Source organism: Stomoxys calcitrans, chromosome 5 (genome assembly GCF_963082655.1).
Source record: "Stomoxys calcitrans chromosome 5, idStoCalc2.1, whole genome shotgun sequence".
In the NCBI taxonomy this organism is placed as follows: Eukaryota; Metazoa; Arthropoda; class Insecta; order Diptera; family Muscidae; genus Stomoxys; species Stomoxys calcitrans.
This window is the reverse complement of record NC_081556.1, coordinates 145217783-145236974: the sequence shown is the minus strand read 5'-3', so window position 1 is coordinate 145236974 and position 19192 is coordinate 145217783. Positions and strand designations below refer to the sequence as shown.

General features: G+C 40.4%; 1 protein-coding gene across 4 annotated transcripts; it reads left to right on the top strand.

The window, feature by feature from the left end:
• LOC106088926 (uncharacterized) lies at nucleotides 1–13929 on the top strand. Of its 4 annotated transcripts, none has more exons than XR_001221529.2 (9): nucleotides 4–463; nucleotides 533–826; nucleotides 5754–5917; nucleotides 5980–6156; nucleotides 6235–6381; nucleotides 6464–6604; nucleotides 13250–13372; nucleotides 13447–13699; nucleotides 13776–13929. XR_001221529.2 is itself a non-coding variant. In XM_013254642.2 (8 exons), exons 1-8 carry the CDS (start codon nucleotides 107–109, stop codon nucleotides 13547–13549), a joined length of 1506 nt encoding a protein of 501 aa, XP_013110096.1. In that variant the 5' UTR covers nucleotides 4–106; the 3' UTR covers nucleotides 13550–13929. The 4 variants fall into 4 exon arrangements, 2 of the variants coding, with proteins under 2 accessions (XP_059225531.1, XP_013110096.1); XR_009398446.1 differs by having other exon boundaries at nucleotides 13771–13929; XM_013254642.2 differs by having other exon boundaries at nucleotides 13447–13929.
• Nucleotides 13930–19192: the final 5263 nt, after the last annotated feature.

Sequence of the window (19192 nt, the reverse complement as noted above, 5' to 3'; positions counted from 1 at the left end):
ACAGCAGGCTTTGAAATTTTGTTTGTCCGACATGCAGATTTTTAGTTGAAAATTTTTCTTCGACATAGAAACACCAAAAAAACCCTGCTCTAATTGAAAATTAATCATGGATAATACAGAGAATAAAGCCATAGAAAAAAACCCAGATGAAAAAATAGACAATCAAAATCTCTCCACTCAGGAACAATCATCTGGTTCCAATGGCTGTTTTAATATCAATCACCTAAGGAATCTTGCCATTGAGAATGAAAAAATCAACAACATTCTAAAATCAGAGTTTCAACCAATGCCCACAAATACAGACACCAAGGCAAATGAACAGAATTGCTTCCATCCGGAACAACCATCCTGTTCCAATGGCGGTTTCAATGCCAATCAATTGTGGGCTCTTGCCAGTATAAATGAAAAAGTCAACAACATTTTGAAGTCACCAAAGACGACAGCTGCTTTGTCACCCAAATCGGTAATTATTGTGAAATTTTAGTTTAATTTATACATATTTTTATTATATTTTTTCTATCATCTCCTTTAGTCACGTTACAACATCAGTGCCGAGCCATTTGTTCCTCAGTGTCAACGAGCCCATGTAACGGATACACCATCGTTCTCTGAAATGAGAAACATGCCGACATCTACTCCCCATGGCCGTTTAACTGCCAGACCATTATTTATGCAAATGAGCCCCGCTGCCGTTCAGCATTATAAGGGACACGATATAACTCCTCCTCGTCCTCATACAGCAGGTGGTGGTTACATCTATCAGAGTGTGCCCATACAATTTTCACCCATTTGCTATGGGGGCAATCATAAAGATCTCAATCGCATGGTAAGAATTTCCAAAGATATTTCAGGGATATTTATCGGTTAGGTTAGGTTAGGCTTAAGTGGCAGTCTGCCATCAGACTCACTTAGACGTTTTCGTCCATTGTGATGCCACAGGAACAGAAGAAGGAAGATGCCTTTTAGTTACTACCGTTGAACCATCCAGATCGCCCAACAACTTGTGAATGTTCACATTCGCTAAATCAGTAAAGTTCTCAAAGAAATGAGAACCTAAAGTGGATCTCCTTCCAACTGCTAGTGCGGGACCCACACAAAAAAGGTGTTCCATAGTCTCTTCTTCCTCGATGTCCCTACAGCTTCTGCAAAAGTCGTTGCTGGCAACCTTCAGTCTGTCAGCATGTTTTAGACAATGACCTGTCCATGTTTTAGACAATGACCTGTCATGACGGACACAACGACTGAGACGTCTGTTCTAGCCAATGACAGCAAAGCAGTAGACCTCTTCAAGTCTTGATGAGGCCACATAGTTTTGGAATGCTCACAACCCCCTCTTTGTGACCATGTATCATTCGTTGCCCTTTTGGGCCTGGTTCTGAAAACTTAGCTTAAATGTCGCTAGAGGCATGCCCACAGATTCCAGTATACCTGGAATTCGTAGGCTAAATCCTAGTCTCGCAAGCTCATCCGCATTACAATTGCCTGGGATATCTCTGTGGCCCGGCATCCAGAACAGGTGAATTTTGAACTGTTCAGCCATCTCGTTGAGAGATCTGCCACAGTCGAGGGCGGTTTTTGTGTTCAGAAATACGTTCTTCCAGGGATTTAATGGCTGCCTGGCTGTCTGAGAAGATATTTATGCCAATTGTCGCAATGAGCACTTCCTTAATTGCATGGATCTCTGCTTGATACACACTGCAGTGATCGGGTAATCTCTTCTATATGACCAGTTCTAGATCTTTAGAGTACACCCCCAAGCCCACCTGGTCGTTTAGTTTGGAACCATCCGTATAGAAATCTATGTAAATTCTGCTACCAGGAATATCGTAGTTCCAATCGGTTCTATATGGAATAGTGGTACAGTAATTTTTATCAAAAATCGGCTCAGGTAGGATGTAATCCACACTGCCTGGAACATCGGATATTGTATTAACGGATAACACAGTGTCCGTAGCCGCCACATGACCAATGAGAAAGCTGCCTTAACCTCACGGCAGTGGTCGCTGCAATTTGGGTAGCTACAATGTCCAGAGTCATAAGATGCAAATGCAAAGTTTGCCCATGAACATTCCACTAAGGAACAGGGGCAAACTTCTCACATATATGAATGAGTGCAGTCCGATTCAAGTTTAAGCTCAATGATAAGGGGCCTTCAATTTATGGCCGAGTCCGAACGGCGTGCCGCAGTGCGACACCTCTTTGGGCAGAAGTTTTACATGGCATAGTACCACTCAAATTTTGCCAGCTTTTGGAAGAGAAAACCACCGCTGAAAATTTTTACTAATGGTCTCGCCAGGATTCGAACGCAGGCGTTCAGCGTCATAGGCGGACATGCTAGATTTTTTTTTTAGATTGATTTTTTCTGAGATTATTGGTTTGGTTATGGTCCCCAGGTCTAGCTCTGGAAATCGCGTCTTGACAACTGCCATCACCAATCTGTCCCTAGCGGCATTAGCAAAGGTTCTTGGACCCATCTTGCTATTGTTCGCCCTAGTTCATTTAGGCATGGGGTGCCCTCCAGATGACCGCAGCCTTTTGCCTGACTGCAGTGCAGTTTCCGACTCTAGACGTGTAGTCTTTGGGGTAGCCTGTGCAGTGAATTCCCGAGCCCAATTTGGGGAATCTCTCTACCTATCAGTGAGAGTTTTAGGATCATTCGCACCAAGCATCTCAATAAACGTGAGAGCGATGGACCTTCTATTATTCCAACCATTTAAAGAGGGTGCTGGCTTGCCGAGGTTCTTGGTCCCATCCTACTATTGTTCGGCCTAGTTCTTTTAGGCAGGGGATGCTCTCCAGGTAACCGCAGCCTTTTGGCAGACTGCGGTGCAGTTCAGTGAATCCCCAAGCCCAATTTAGGTAGTCTCTCTCCCTATAAGTGAAAGTCTTAGAATCATGGCGAGACTGAGATGAGAAACATGCCGACCAAGCCTCTCAATAAACCTGAGAGCGATGGGCCTTCTATTATTCCAACCTCTTCAAGAGCGTGTTGATTTGCCGGGGAAGGCCGATGGGCTAGGCAAATTATAAGCATGCGAAGAAGGAATAGGTTCGACCTTGTTCTTTAACCTCGAACCAGGTGTCTTCGTCAAAAGCCCCTGCTGACCAGTCGTCTGTCGGCTGGTGGAGCCTGAAGCAATCGCTCCACCAGTCGAGGTTTTAGTAGCAGACAACATGCTACGGCCTGATACCACCCCCGCAGCTGTTGGGTCTTTGGAGTCCATTCTAAGCCTACTCCCGGGCTCTAGATATGCCGCTCCACTGGAAACAGACGCAGATCATCAACCGCCTAATAGATACCTGTCTCGCAGCTATGCTTGAGTGACTTAAATTTGTCTTCCAAAAATAATGACCTATTACGAGTTACAGGAAAATTGTTGCAGAGTAAAGTAACAATACGTCCGCTCCACTCAACGGTTCAAACTCCATCGGGTTTATCCGGTACGAACAGCCGGATGCCATGGGATTATGTGTCTCCAAGGAGTTACAAATTGCACATTTTAGGTGACTTCCCTTGTGATCATTTAAAAATTCCGTTACATTTTTTTTTCATAATAAACTGCTCTTCATAATCCACGGGTCCACCCGGTCCTTAGAGACTGGATAAACCATATGCTAAGGAACAGGTGGATAAATTGTGTTTGCCATGGCATAAATATAAGGAAGAAAGTGGCACAGGGTGGCATTTTATCACCACTCCTATGGGTGACCACCATAAATGACCTATTACGGATGCTGACTGAGAAGGGATTTGAACCCGTCTGCTACGCAGACGATACTATAATACTTCTAAGGGGTAAGCATCCGAACGAGCTATGCAGAAGGGCCAAAAGGGTCTTGCATATGGCATATGACTGGGCTAGATCCAGAGGTTTCAATTTTAACCCAGAGAAGACTGAAATATGCCTGTTCACTAGGAAGACAAAGGTGGGTCAATTTAACGCACCACGTTTCCTCAATAAGACGAGTTCAAATACTTACTAACATGGTCAAATACTTAGGTGTAATCTTGGACAGGAAACTGAATTGGAAGTGTTACATTCAGGAGCATACTGAGAAGGTTCACAGACGGGTCGTAGGCTCCAAATGGGGCCTAAATCCTAGGATAGTCCACTGGCTCTACAGGAGCATGATTAGACCGATACTTACTTACGCCCCAGTAGTTTGGTGGACTGCTATGGAGAAAAAGTGCAACATAAGGACCATAAAACAGGTTCAGAGAACATGTTGTCTTGGCGTAGGCGGAGCGATGAGGACCACGCCCACTAGGGCACTGGAGACTATTTTAGATATCCGACCCATTGACATACAGATTAAGTGTGAGGTAGCCACTGTGGCTATGAGACTTAAGGTGATGGGAGAATGGATTGAGGATGGGAGCAGCTCATACCATCGCGGTATAATCGAGGCGACGATGGGAAACCTGGAAGGAAGCGAAGGGGTACCTGAGATGAACCTTGAAGTCGAGTGCAAAGCACTGCTGCCATTGGCACAATCTTGGATTGACGGAACCCTAGTATTGCCATCTGAAAGATCATGTTACACGGATGGATCAAAGCTAGAGGACGGAGTGGGCCTGGGGGCTTACATTGAGAATCCAGGGACTGAGATTTGTTTTAGACTGTCTGACCATAATACGTGATGCGTGAAGTGGTGGGATGCTAATGCGAGGACGTCCAGTGTGTACATCTTTACCGACAGTAAAATTGCCATAAAGGCAATAACAACCAGCACGGTAAGGTCACGAACAGTCTTGCAGTGTAAGAAGAAGATTAACGCCTTCTCTGAGGATGGGAAAATCCGCATCGTTTGGAGGCCGGACCATAAATGAGTAAGGGGGAATGAAAAGGCAGACGATTTTGGGGGTAAAGGCCAGAGGACTGCGGTCAATAAACTTGGTAAACCCGAAGCTTTACGGGTCGACGCAGTCCGAGTTAAGGGAGTGGTCGACGAATGCGCATGCAACATTGTGGAACAGCGAAACGGTCGGTAGGATGGCGAAAACCCTATGAGGGGATCCATTTTGTGAGAAGACGAGGCTATTACTGAAAGGAAGTTAGAAGCAAGTCAGTATAGCTATTGGTATCATAACGGGACACATAGGACTACGAGCTCACTTATGTAAAATCGGTGCGGCAAGTGATATCATGTGTAGGGCATGCGGGGAAGATGATGAGACGTTGGAGCATTTCCTTTGTCATTGCCCGGCTGTCGCGCCCAACAGATACCGGTGGAGACATAATATCAGACATGAATTAACTTAGGGGAGTGGTAAGGATTTTGTAAGTAGCACGGAATTCCTAACCTAAAATTTTCTTTCTAGAGGCTGCTTTATAGTTTTTTGAGCGCACAGCAAGCTGATTACTGGCTTAGGTGTATGTCCGTAGTGGCATGAGCCGGATTAGTATCTGCACTCTTTTTCAGCCCAACCTAACCTTCACAATATTATTGGGTTGCCCAAAAAGTAATTGCGGATTATTCATATGGTCGGCGTTGACAAATTTTTTCACAGCTTGTGACTCTGTAATTGCATTCTTTCTTCTGTCAGTTATCAGCTGTTACTTTTAGCTTGCTTTAGAAAAAAAAGTGTAAAAAAGTATATTTGATTAAAGTTCATTCTAAGTCTTATTAAAAATGCATTTACTTTCTTTTAAAAAATCCGCAATTACTTTTTAGGCAACCCAATATCTTAGATTCATTAAAATATTATTTTTCTTTATTTCTTGTGTCTATGTACAAAAATTTTTATGCAGTTTCCACAACCTATGCCACCTCCACCTCCATTTGCTTCAAAAGCTTTGGGTGCCACAGGATATGAATCGCATAAGGATTGTTCGACACCAGCCTCTTTAGGTGTTTCAAGACCTATAGCCATGGCCAATGGAACAATACAGCTAAGATTACGTGATGGAGTGCGGTAGGAGTACCCCACCCCAAAAAAGTACCATAAAAACCAATAAACATGACATACTTTTTCAGCATTGATATGACCCTGGATAAATCAATTAGGGTTTTTAATGAGCGTACCATGGTGGCCATAGGATTATCTCGCAACTATACTGCCTCGGCTTTCATCCATCCCAATGGCAGAATACTACAGACAGGTACTAAAGTCGATATAGTTACCTATGATGCCATGGAGAAAAACAATTATGTGTAAGATCATCAACATGTTGTCCATGCTTAACACCAGAGAAATAAAAAAAAAAAAACGATTTTCTTGTTTGGTTTCAGGCGCTATGCCAAAATGTGGTACAAAGGCATAAGTTTCACCTCAGATGTTTGTGCCTTGGTTTATCTAGTCGATACAGCGGGAACTCGCACAACTACAGACACTTTTACAGATCTTACCAAGGACTACACTTTGGCTGTGTTCTACGAGTAGGTCAATTGATGTACACTTGCTCACTCCCTTGAAGCTGTTCTTTGTTTGATCATGGAAATTTTTTTTTGCTCATTTCAGAAATACTCGTCATGGACCTACATACTATCAGGAAGCTTGTGATGTTATTCAACAGGGTCTTTATCATTGTAACGAGGATGGTGCTGAAATTTATGATCTAAATGGCTTCCGCATATTTCAAGGTGCTGATGGCCTTGTCAAGTAAGTTTGATCATATTGGGTTGCCCAAAAAGTAATTGCGAATTGATGCCTTAAATACATGGTCCTAAATTTGGATATCAAATTCGTACACTACTCCCAAATACCTTTATTTAGGCCCCATATTGCGATGGTCAGTCAAAAATAGCTGTTTGTAGGGTATTTTGGGAAAGGGGTAGACCCCCAGAAAATTGGTCCCGAAAGTGGTTATCAATTCTTGCTCTACCCCCAATTCCTTTCATTTAAGCCCCACATTGGCTTGGTCTCTGGGAAAGGGGTAGACCCCCAGAAAATTGGTCCCGAAAGTGGTTATCAATTCTAGCTCTACCCCCAATTCCATTGATTTAAGTCCCACATTGACTTGATCGGTAAATATGCCCGATTTAGGTGTGTTTTGGGGAGTGGGGGTGGTCCCCCAATCACTAAGCCCGGAAAATATATATTCTCATTGCCATTGGCCTCAAAATTGAATATCAAACTCGTTTTCTAATCTCAAATACCATTCGCTTAAACCCCTTATTGAAAAAGCCAGAAAATATGTCCGATTTGGGGTATGGACCCTAAAAACTAACAATATCGAGATCTACTCCCTTTAAGACCCAAAATTGTCTTGGTGAGCAAATACGTCCTAGTTGGGATTTGTTATGGTGGTGGGACATTCCCTAGAGAGTTGGTCCCGAATGTTGTTATCAGATTCGTGGTTTTCTCCCAAATACCTTTCATTTGAGCCCCATATTTCCATAGTCGGCAAACATGACCGGTTTCGGGGGTGTTTTGGGGGATGGGGCGGCCATTAAGTGACCCTGGCGTCCCCTAGAGAGTTGGTCCCGAATGTTGAAGTCAAATTCATGGTCTACTCCCAAATACCCTTCAATTGAGCCCCATTTTACAATAACGGCAAACATGACCGGTTTCGGCGGTGTTTTGGGAGATGAGGCAGTCGTTCAGTGACTTGGCCCTGAAAATATCAGATTCGTGTTCTGCTCTAAAATACTTCTTATTACAGCCCCATATTGGAATGGTCAGCAAATGCGTCCTATATGGGTGGTGCTATGGTGGTGGGGTGGCCCCATACACACTTTTTCCCGAATATTGATATCAGATTCGTACTATACTCCCAAAGACCTTTCATTTGAGTCCCATATTGCTATGGTAGTAAATTTGTGCTCATTGGGGTGTTTTTGGGTAGGAGCGGCACCTTTCAGCAAAAATGTTTTATTTGGGTGGTAATATGGGGTTGGGGTGGCCCCAATATTGTTATCATATGCGTGCTTTACTCCCAAAGACCTTTAATTTGAGCCCCATATTGCTATTGTAGTAAATTTGTCCTCTTTGGGGGTTGTTTTTGGAAGGGGCGGCCCCCATATACTTGGTCCCACATTTGGATATCAGATTCGTATTCTTCACTTAAATACCTTTTATTTGAGCCCCATATTGCCATGATCAGTAAATAAGTGCTGTTTGGGGGGTGTTTTGCGGAAGGAGTGCACCCCAGAAACTCGGTCCCACATTTGGATATCAAATTCGTATTCTACTCGTAAATACCTCTGATTTGAGTACCATATTGCCAAGGTCGGTAAATATGTCCGATTTAAGGGTGTTTTGGGGGTTGGGGTGGTCCCCCAAAAACTTAGTCCGACAATTGGATAGCAGATACGTTTTCTACTCTTAAATACCTTTCATTTGAGTCCCATATTGTCATGATTGCTTTATATATATATATGGTTGGTTCTGGGGGTGGGGCTGCCCCCCTAGGTACCCCATCCGAAATTTGGATACCAAACTTTTATTTAAGTGACTTTAAGAGAGCACACAATATTTCACTTAAATCGCAGCACTCATCACAGAGATCTGGCGTTTCTGAAAATTAGGTTAAGGGGGAGGGTCCGTCCCCCCTTCAGATATCAAAAAATGGAGTACCATCAAAAAATGGAGAACCCTGTTTTCACCACGGGGTGATTATGAACCATCTGAAAATTTCAAGAAAATCCGTTCAGCCGTTTCTGAGTCTATAAGGAACACACAAACATACAAACAAACAAACACAAATTGATTTTTATATATAAGATTCGTAATCTACTCTCTAATACCATTCATTTGAGTCCCCTATTGACATTTGAGTCCCTATCCCCATTTGGGGATACTTGGGGATGGGAGGACCTCCTATCACTTGGACCTAATTTTTTATGCCATATTTGTAATCTACTGTCGATTCTTTTCATTTGAAGCAAATATTGACATGAACGTCAAATATATCTGTTTAGAGGAGTTTTTTAGTTTGGGGAGGCCCGCTGGGTAATTGGGCCCAAATTTTAATACGATATTAGTTTTCTAGTCTCCAATACCTTTCATTTGATACCCATATTGTGCCTATCGATCCACTTTTGGTTTTGGGTGGCGTTTTTGGGGTTAGGGGGAGATTCCGCCCCCCATCCGATATCTAAAAATTATGTAGCCTATGTTTCCTTGCAGACAAACTTACATAATCTGTGCAAATTTTTAGAAAATCGGTTCAGCCGTTTTTGATTCTACGGAACAAACAAAAAAACCGAGTTCATTGTAGTCATGATGAGTCGTATGACCATTTAAGGCGTTTTTGGGGGGTAGGGTGACCCTCTATACTTCGATGCCAGATTCGTAATCTACTTCCGAATACCTTTCTTTTGAGGCCCATATTGACATGAACGTCCAATATGTCTGTTTGAGGGAATTTTGGGATTGGGGAGGCCCGATGGGTTCTTAGACCCAAATTTTAATACCATATTCGTATTCGTATTCGTATTTTCCAGTACGTTTCATTTGATACCCATATTGTGTCTATCGGTCCACTTTTGGTTTTGGGTGGCGTTTTTGGGTAACGTATTCTATTTTCCGCCCCATCCGATATTTAAACATTATATATCCTTTGTTTCCTTGCAGACAATCTTACATAATCTGTGAAAATTTTTAGAAAATCGGTTCAGCCGTTTTTGATTCTACGGAACAAACAAAAAAACCGGGTTCAGTATAGTCATAATGAGTCATAAGCCCATTTAAAGCGTTTTTGGGGGGTAGGGTGACCCCCTATACTTCGATCTGATTTTGTGTGCCAGATTCATAATCTACTCCCGAATACCTTTCTTTTGAGGTCCATATTGACATGAGAGTCGAATATGTCTGTTTGGGGGAATTTTGGGGTTGGGGCGGCCCGATGGGTTCCTAGACCCAAATTTTAATACCATATTTGTATTCTATTTTCCAATACGTTTCATTTGATACCCATATTGCCCCGATCTGTCCACGTTTGATTTTGGGCGGTGTTTTTGGGTAACGGGGGAGGGTCCGCCCCCCTTCCGAAATCAACAAATTATAAATCCTATTTCTCCTTTCTAATCATATTCGCAATCTACTCGCGAATACCTGTTATTTGAGTCCCATATTGTCATGATCGTCCAAAAAAACCTATTTTAGGGGGTTTTTGGGGTTGGGACGGCCCCACAGTTATTTGGACCCAATTTTTAATATGAATTGGGAGAATTGGGAAATACCCAATAAATACTTTTTTTTGGGTATTTATAATTTTGCAGATATCTAGGGGATATAAAAACATTTTGCAAACAATTTTTGATGATTTCGTATTCTTTGTATATAAACCAGATTTTCTGATTTCATAAAATCGGATTTTAGTTATACATAGCCGCAATAAATTGGCTCCGAAATTTGGCACAGTGAGTTCTGTTAGACTCGTACCTGAAGTGTGGATATAGCTGCCCTAAAGGGTATTGAGGCCATAAAAGATACATTTGTTACCCGAATTCGATAAAATTTGGCACAGTGTGTTCTGGTAGATCCCTACCCATTCCTGGCAAATGTGGTCTACATAGGACCATATTTGAATATAGCTGCCCTAAAGACCGACCGATCTCCCGATATAGTGTAATGAGTCAATAAAATGAGCCTTTCTCATCCTATTTCTATGAAATTTGGCTCAGAGAGTTTTTGGTACTCCTCTTTATCGGGGTGTAAAATATCGTCCAGATCGGACCATATTTGGATATAGCTGCCATATATCTCCCGATCTCCCGATATACGTGTAATGAGCCAATAAAAGGAGCCTTTTTATACCCTCCACCATAGGATGGGGGGCATACTAATTTCGTCATTCTGTTTATAACTACTCGAAATATTCGTCGGAGACCCCATAAAGTATATATATTCTTGATCGTCGTGACATTTTATGTGGATCTAGCAATGTCCGTCTGTCTGTCGAAAACACGCTAACTTCCGAAGGAGTAAAGCTAGCCGCTTGAAATTTTGCACAAATACTTCTTATTAGTGTAGGTCGGTTGGTATTGTAAATGGGCCATATCGGTTCATGTTTGGATATAGCTGCCATATAAACCGATCTTGGGTCTTGACTTCTTGAGCCTCTAGAGTATGCAATTCTTATCCGATTGGAATGAAATTTTGCAAGACGTGTTTTGTTATGATATCCAACAAGTGTGCCATGTGTGGTTCAAATCGGTCCATAACCTGATATAGCTGTCATATAAACCTATCTTGGGTCTTGACTTTTTGAGCCTCTAGAGGACGCAATTCTTATCCGATTTGAATGAATTTTGGCACGACGTGTTTTTTTGTGATATCCAACAACTGTGCCAAGTATGGTTCAAATCGGTCAATAACCTGATACAGCTGTCATATAAACCGATCTTGGGTCTTGACTTCTTGAGCCTCTAGAGGGCGCAATTCTTATCCGATTTGCCTGAAATTTTATACAACGGATTCTTTCATGACCATCAACATACGTGTTTATTATGGTCTGAATCGGTCTATAGCCCGATACAGCTCCCATGTAAATCCATCCCTCTATTTTACTTCTTGAGCCCCCAAAGGGCCCAATTCTTATTCGAATTGGCTGAAATTTTACACAGGTCTCCAATAAAGGGTGATTTTTTTGAGGTTAGGATTTTCATGCATTAGTATTTGACAGATCACGTGGGATTTCAGACATGGTGTCAAAGAGAAAGATGCTCAGTATGCTTTGACATTTCATCATGAATAGACTTACTAACGAGCAACGCTTGCAAATCATTGAATTTTATTACCAAAATCAGTGTTCGGTTCGAAATGTGTTCAAATTTTGACAAATTTTGTTCAGCGATGAGGCTCATTTCTGGTTGAATGGCTACGTAAATAAGCAAAATTGCCGCATTTGGAGTGAAGAGCAACCAGAAGCCGTTCAAGAACTGCCCATGCATCCCGAAAAATGCACTGTTTGGTGTGGTTTGTACGCTGGTGGAATCATTGGACCGTATTTTTTCAAAGATGCTGTTGGACGCAACGTTACGGTGAATGAACACATTTCGAACCGAACACTGATTTTGGTAATAAAATTCAATGATTTGCAAGCGTTGCTCGTTAGTAAGTCTATTCATGATGAAATGTCAAAGCATACTGAGCATCTTTCTCTTTGACACCATGTCTGAAATCCCACGTGATCTGTCAAATACTAATGCATGAAAATCCTAACCTCAAAAAAATCACCCTTTATAAGAGCAAATCTTTTCTTATATCCTGTTTTGCCTAAGAAGAGATGCCGGAAAAAGAACTCGACAAATGCGATCCATGGTGGAGGGTATATAAGATTCGGCCCGGCCGAACTTAGCACGCTTTTACTTGTTCATAAACATAAAAGGAGCATTTTTCATTTGATATTTTTTTCCTTTTGATAGACCTATCGTCCAGATCGGACCATATTTGGGAATTGCTGACTATCTTGTAGTGAACTGCGAGATTTCCGCAAAAGGAGAAGATAGAAGGTTTACTTATAGTCGATGTCGTTTATATAGAGGCAGTTCCGCGGTTACTGGTTTTATGCACCACATTGACCCGTGTTGTTTTGTCATCCATTTGCCCTGAAACAGGCACATTCCGAAGAGCCCATCACCAGTCAGCACGGCTTGGGAACCACATATACAACGAATACATTTCCTCTCTCTCGAAATTCTTTGAATCAATCAGCATGTCCTCTTTGCCTATCCTAGTCGGCACCCAAGACAAATAACTAGACAATTGATTGTTTAAATGATTGATGACAAATGTTTGTGTAATGTTTATTCGCTAATAAATAAAGGAAAACATTTTTAAAAAATTTAACAAGTTGTAAAGGTTAACCTTACGTGTTTAGTTAAGTTGTCCAAGCAAAAAAGAAAAGAATCAAGACCTGAAGGGCTTTTATACTATCACAAATGACGCTAAATTTACAAATACATTATCAATTTTACTGTCTATGATCAGACTGTAATAATAATTAGTGTTCAATGGATGCGGTTTATACCACATCCAACCCCTTTTGTGTTGCCCACTTTAGGGGTGACCATCTTCGCCACCCACTTTAGGGGTAACCATCTTTGCCGCCCACTTTAGAGTGACCATCATCGAGACAGCAATTAAACGCCGAAAGCAACTGAAGTCATTTCGACCCTCCGTCTTTAAGGATAGATCACAATTCTGGACCTTCATCTTTTTACTTTCGGATTTCAGCTCATGAGTTCTACTTGGCATTCCAGGTCCTGAATATAAGGCATATAAGACTACTCTTTCTATATCTCCTTATTATTACATAAGCATTTATACATTTAACATAATCTCTTTCACCTTTATCAGAATTACTCGCCCCAACAATAAATGCCTTATTCGCACCAGCCCCGGTAATGGTTCAGCAACATTAACAACTTCGGCAATACATTGCACTGCATCCTTGGGCAGTAATTCACATCTCTTTGTAAGGTAATTTGCGGAGAATTGACCAACTTGAAACGATGGAAATTTGAATCAATTTTTATTATTTTTTTTTTTCACAGACGCAATGAGAAACGCATGCACTTCGATGGCAACTCCTTTATATGTCGCAATGCAGGTCACTCGGCCGGTTTCAATGAAAATAATTTATTAGTCGTTAACTGAAATATCCATAGCTGTAGTAGAATAAGGAATCGATCAATCCAGCAGTAACATAACTCGTACCAGTTATACCAAGTTGGGTTTGTAGTTTGCAGTTTCAGTTCCAATGTGCCCGTCCAGCAGTTATCAGGTTCCCAGTTACAACATTCAATGGTAAAATTTATCTTCATTAGCATGATTTGTTTAAATTTATTGTTGTAATAATACAATGGACATTTTCATAGTGAAGTGTGTGAAGTATAATTGTTCTGCAAAAAGTACAACTAACGATTAGTGAAAGAAATTCAGTGAGATTTATGTTACCTGTAGATCGTTTTCCTGTATTCATCTATTTTATTTTTCAATTATTTGTAATGGTTTTAATAAAGAATTTGTTCTCAAAATTATTTGCCTTTTTCAATAATTGTAAAAGTTTTCACAGCGAGAAGAAAGAAGCTGAGAAACCAAATGGGAGTGTCACCTATAAGGATGTTACTACGACTTAAGTCTTAATATCATACCTTCCACAACGTACATCTAATAGTTTGGGTATGGAGCTGCAGTGTAGTGAACTATATACTGAGCTGGGTCATTGAACATACACCAATGCCAGTTGCGCTATAGTTTCGAATTCGCATTATCAGAAATACCGCTTCGACATCAAGATTCCTCATATATTGGGTTGCCCAAAAAGTATTTGCGGATTTTTTAAAAGAAAGTAAATGCATTTTTAATAAAACTTAGAATGAACTTTAATCAAATATACTTTTTTTACACTTTTTTTCTAAAGCAAGCTAAAAGTAACAGCTGATAACTGACAGAAGAAAGAATGCAATTACAGAGTCACAAGCTGTGAAAAAATTTGTCAACGCCGACTATATGAAAAATCCGCAATTACTTTTTGGGCAACCCAATATATACTGAGCTGGGTCATTGAACATACACCAATGCCAGTTGCGCTATAGTTTCGAATTCGCATTACCACTAATACCGCTTCGACATCAAGGTTCCTCATATACTTTTATAGGGATTAACCTTAAATGAGTTAAATTAGTAGAATCATCCACCGTTTGGTAGAGATTGTTGTTGTTGTTGTAGCAGTGTGTTATACACTGAGGAGGCAGCCCTTGCCGATGAAGAATTCCATCGGGTCAATCCGGTACGTGCAACCGGCTGCCATGGGATTGTTTGGTAGAGGTATTAGGCCTTTGCGGTGTGTGGCAACGAATAAAGCACTTAGACTGAATGAGTCAGAAACGTGGCGCTCTGCCAACTTTGGGCATTCTACTGTTTTGCGCGGATCGTGCGCGGAATAAAAGGCCCTCAGCTGTGTGAACTTTTTGTGGGGAGGAGGTCATAGTATCTCAACGCCCCGCCTCTTGCCAAATGTTTATACCCTCCACCATAGGATGGGGGTATACTATTGGGTTGCCCAAAAAGTAATTGCGGATTTTTCACATAGTCGGCGTTGACAACATTTTTCACAGCTTGTGACTCTGTAATTGCATTCTTTCTTCTGTCAGTTATCAGCTGTTACTTTTAGCTTGCTTTAGAAAAAAAGTGTAAAAAAGTATAATTGATTAAAGTTCTATTCTAAGCTTTATAAAAAATGCATTTACTTTCTTTTAAAAAATCCGCAATTACTTTTTGGGCAACCCAATACATTTAGTCATTCCGATTGCAACACATCGAAATATCAATTTCCGACCCTACAAAGTATATATATTTCGGAACGTCGTAAAATTCTCAGACGATTAAACGATGTCCGTGTGTCTGACCGTCTATCTGTTGCACTCACTCTAGAGCCTTAAAAAATTGAGATTTTTGATGCACGCTATATAGTCCGATATTCTGATAAAGGGTCTAATGCCCATAAAAACTCTATTTTTCATCCGATTTTGCTGAAATTTGAAACAGTGAATATGATATGGCTTCCCGACAACTGACCCAAAAATGGTTTAGAACGGACTATATTTAGATATAGCTACCATATAGACCGATCTCCTGATAAAGGGTCTGAAGACCAGAAAAGCTTTATTTATAACCCGATTTCGCTGCCACATTGCGTTATTTTACGCCTCCCAACATCTGACGTAAATATGGTTCAGATCGGTTTATATTTAGATATAGCTGTCATATAGACCGATCTCCCGATAAAGGGTCTGAAGGCCATAAAAACTTAATTTTTTATCCGATTTCGCTAAAATTTAAAACAGTGGGTTATTTTAAGCCCCCCTGTCATCTGACCTAAATATGGTTCAGATCGGACTATATTTAGATATAGCTGCCATTTAGACCGATCTGCCGATAAGGGATATGAAACCAAAAAGCTTTATTAATTACCCGATTTCGCTACAATTTGAAACAGTGAGTAGGTTAAGACCTCCCAACATCCGACTTAAATATACTTCTGATCGGACTATAATTAGATATAGCAGCCGTATAGACCGATCTGTGGATCTGTCGATATTAGACCACTCAATGTCCGTGCCGAATTTGGGTCCTTCAGTTATTCAATCTTCCCCGGATTGTGACGAAATGAGGTTTACCCGAGGTGGTGGGTATCCAAAGTTCGGCCCGGCCGAACTTAATGCCTTTTTACTGGTTGAAAATGGAGCAAATTTGTTTACAAAAATTTCAAACAATTTTCATTCACATCAAAAATTATGATGAGCCATTATGAATAACAAAAAGGAGTATATCGGTAATTCATATCAAATGTTGATATTTTTTTAACTTTCTTGTTTTTAAAATATGTATATTTTTTTTTTACAAATATAAGCTGCGTTTTTTGTTTTTATTGACACGAGTTCTCTCTTCTTTTGAAGCTTCACTATAATTTGTATGTTTTTGTTTTTTTTTAATGTATTATGGTCGTTTTACCAAGAACTTCTTTACCCATGTTTATATGCATTTTTATACCCTCCACCATAGGATGGGGGTATACTAATTTCGTCATTCTGTTTGTAACTCCTTGAAAAATTCCTCTGAGACCTCATAAAGGATATATATTCTTGATTTCCATGACATTTTAAGTCAATATAGCCATGTCCGTCCGTCTGTCTGTCGAAAGCACGGTAACTTTCGAAGGAGTAAAGCAGGCCGCTTGAAATTTTGCACAAATACTTCTTATTAGTGTAGGTCGGTTGGGTTTGCAAATGGGCCATATCGGTCCATGTTTTGATATAGCTGCTATATAAACCGATCTTGGGTCTTGACTTCTTAGGCCTCTAGAGGGCGCATTTCTTATCCGATTGGAACGAAATTTTGCACGACCTGTTTTGTTATGATGTCCAAAAACTGTGTTAAGTATGGTTCAAATCGGTCCATAACCAGATATAGCTGCCATATAAACCGATCTTGAATTTTGACTTCTTGAGCCTCTAGAGGGCGCAATTCTTTTCCGATTTGAATGCAATTTTGCACGACGTATTTCGCTATGACTTCCAACAACTGAGTTAAGAATGGTTCAAATCAGTCAATAAACTGATATAGCGGCCATATAAACCGATCTGGGGACTTGACTTCTTGAGCTTCTATAATGCGCAATTCTTTTTCGATTGGAATGAATTTTTGCACGACGTGTTTTGTTATGATATCCAACAACTGTGCCAACTGTGGTTTAAATCGGTACATAACCTGATATAGCTGTCATGTAAACCGATCTGGGGACTTGACTTCTTGAGCCTCTAGAGGGCGCAATTCTTATCCGATTGGAACGAAATTTTGCACGACGAGTTTTGTTGTGATATCCAACAACTTTGTCAAGTATGGTTCAAATCAGTCAATAAACTGATATAGCTGTCATATAAACCGATCTTGGGTCTTGATTTCTTGAGCCTCTAAAGGGCGCAATTCTTATCTGATTCGAATGAAATTTTGCACAAAATATTTTGTTATGATATCCAACAACTGTGTCAAGTATGTTTCAAATCGGTACATAACCTGATATAGCTGCCATATAAACCGATCTTGGGTCATGACTTCTTGAGCCTCTAGAGGGCCAATTCTTTTCCAATTTGAATGCAATTTTGCACGATGAGTTTTGTTATGATATCCAACAACTGTGCTGAGTATGGTTCAAATCGGTACATAATCTGATATAGCTGTCATATAAATCGATCTGGGATCTTGACTTCTTGAGCCTCTAGAGGGCGCAATTCTTTTCCGATTCGAATGAAATTTTGCACGATGAGTTTTGTTATGATATCCAACAACTGTGCTAAGTATGGTTCAAATCGGTATATAATCTGATATTGCTGTCATATAAATCGATCTGGGATCTTGACTTCTTGAGCCTCTAGAGGGCGCAATTCTTATCCGATTGGAACGACATTTTGCACGACGTGTTTCGCTATGACTTCCAACAACTGTGCTAAGTTAGGTTCAAATCGGTCAATAATCTAATATAGCTGTCATATAAACCGATCTGGGATCTTGACTTCTTGAGCCTCTGGAGGGCGCAATTCTTATCCGATTCGAATGAAATTTTGCACGACATGTTTCGCTATGGCTTTTAATAATTGTGCTAACTTAGGTTCAAATCGGTCCATAACTTGATATAGCTGCCATATAAACCGATCTGGGGACTTGACTTCTTCAGCCTCTAGAGGGCGCAATTCCTATCCCATTTGGCTGAAAATTTGCATGACCTATTTTATTATGACTTTCAACAACTGTGCCAAATAGGGTTCAAATCGGTTCATAACCTGATATAGCTGCCATATAAACCGATCTTGGGTCTTGACTTCTTGACTTCTAGACGGCACAATTCTTTTCCGATTTGAATGCAATTTTGCACAAAGTATTTTGTTATGATATCCAACAACTTTGTCAAGTATGGTTCAAATCGGTACATAACCTGATATAGCTGTCATATAAACCGATCTGGGGACTTGACTTCTTGAGCCTCTAGAGGGCGCAATTCTTTTCCGATTCGAATGTAATTTTGCACGATGAGTTTTGTTATGATATCCAACAACTGTGCTAAGTATGGTTCAAATCGGTACATAACCTGATATAGCTGCCATATAAATCGATCTGGGATCTTGACTTCTTGAGCCTCTAGAGGGCGCAATCCTTATCCGATTCGAATGAAATTTTGCACGACGTGTTTCGCTATGACTTTCAACAACTATGCTAAGTTAGGTTCAAATCGGTCAATAACCTGATATAGCTGCCATATAAACCGATCTGGCATCTTGACTTCTTCAGCCTCTAGAGGCGGCTATTATTATCCGATTATCGATAAATGCATTCCATGGTGGAGGGTATATAAGATTCGGCTCGGCCGAACTTGGCTTGCTTTTACTCGTTTGAAATCACATTTATTATGAATATTTAAAATTTTATTTCCTTAAAAAGTTCTATTGTATATATATGAAATGAAAAAAAATTTCAATAAAGCCAATTTCTGAGAAAAGGAACACAAAAATTACATTCTTTTGTTGTTGTTGCTACTGCTGTTAAAAAGAAAAAAATAGATATCTTAAAAAATATAAAACAGAATAAAAAAAAACCTAATATGTTCAGTCAATGTATTGCAGCAATACACTCAATTAGAAAATGATAGGAAAAGAACAGTAGTAGGGGGAGGGAGGGATACATACAGGCCAGGCAGAGAGTGAAAATAAACAAAAACATGTATGATACAATCAACTTAAAAAA

Coding starts and splice junctions, on each gene's coding strand:
- LOC106088926 (XM_013254642.2), top strand. CDS start 107: ATGGATAATACAGAGAATAAAGCCATAGAAAAAAACCCAGATGAAAAA. Junction 464..532: donor CTGCTTTGTCACCCAAATCG/GTAATTATTGTG, acceptor CATCTCCTTTAG/TCACGTTACAACATCAGTGC. Junction 6,157..6,234: donor ATGGAGAAAAACAATTATGT/GTAAGATCATCA, acceptor GTTTGGTTTCAG/GCGCTATGCCAAAATGTGGT.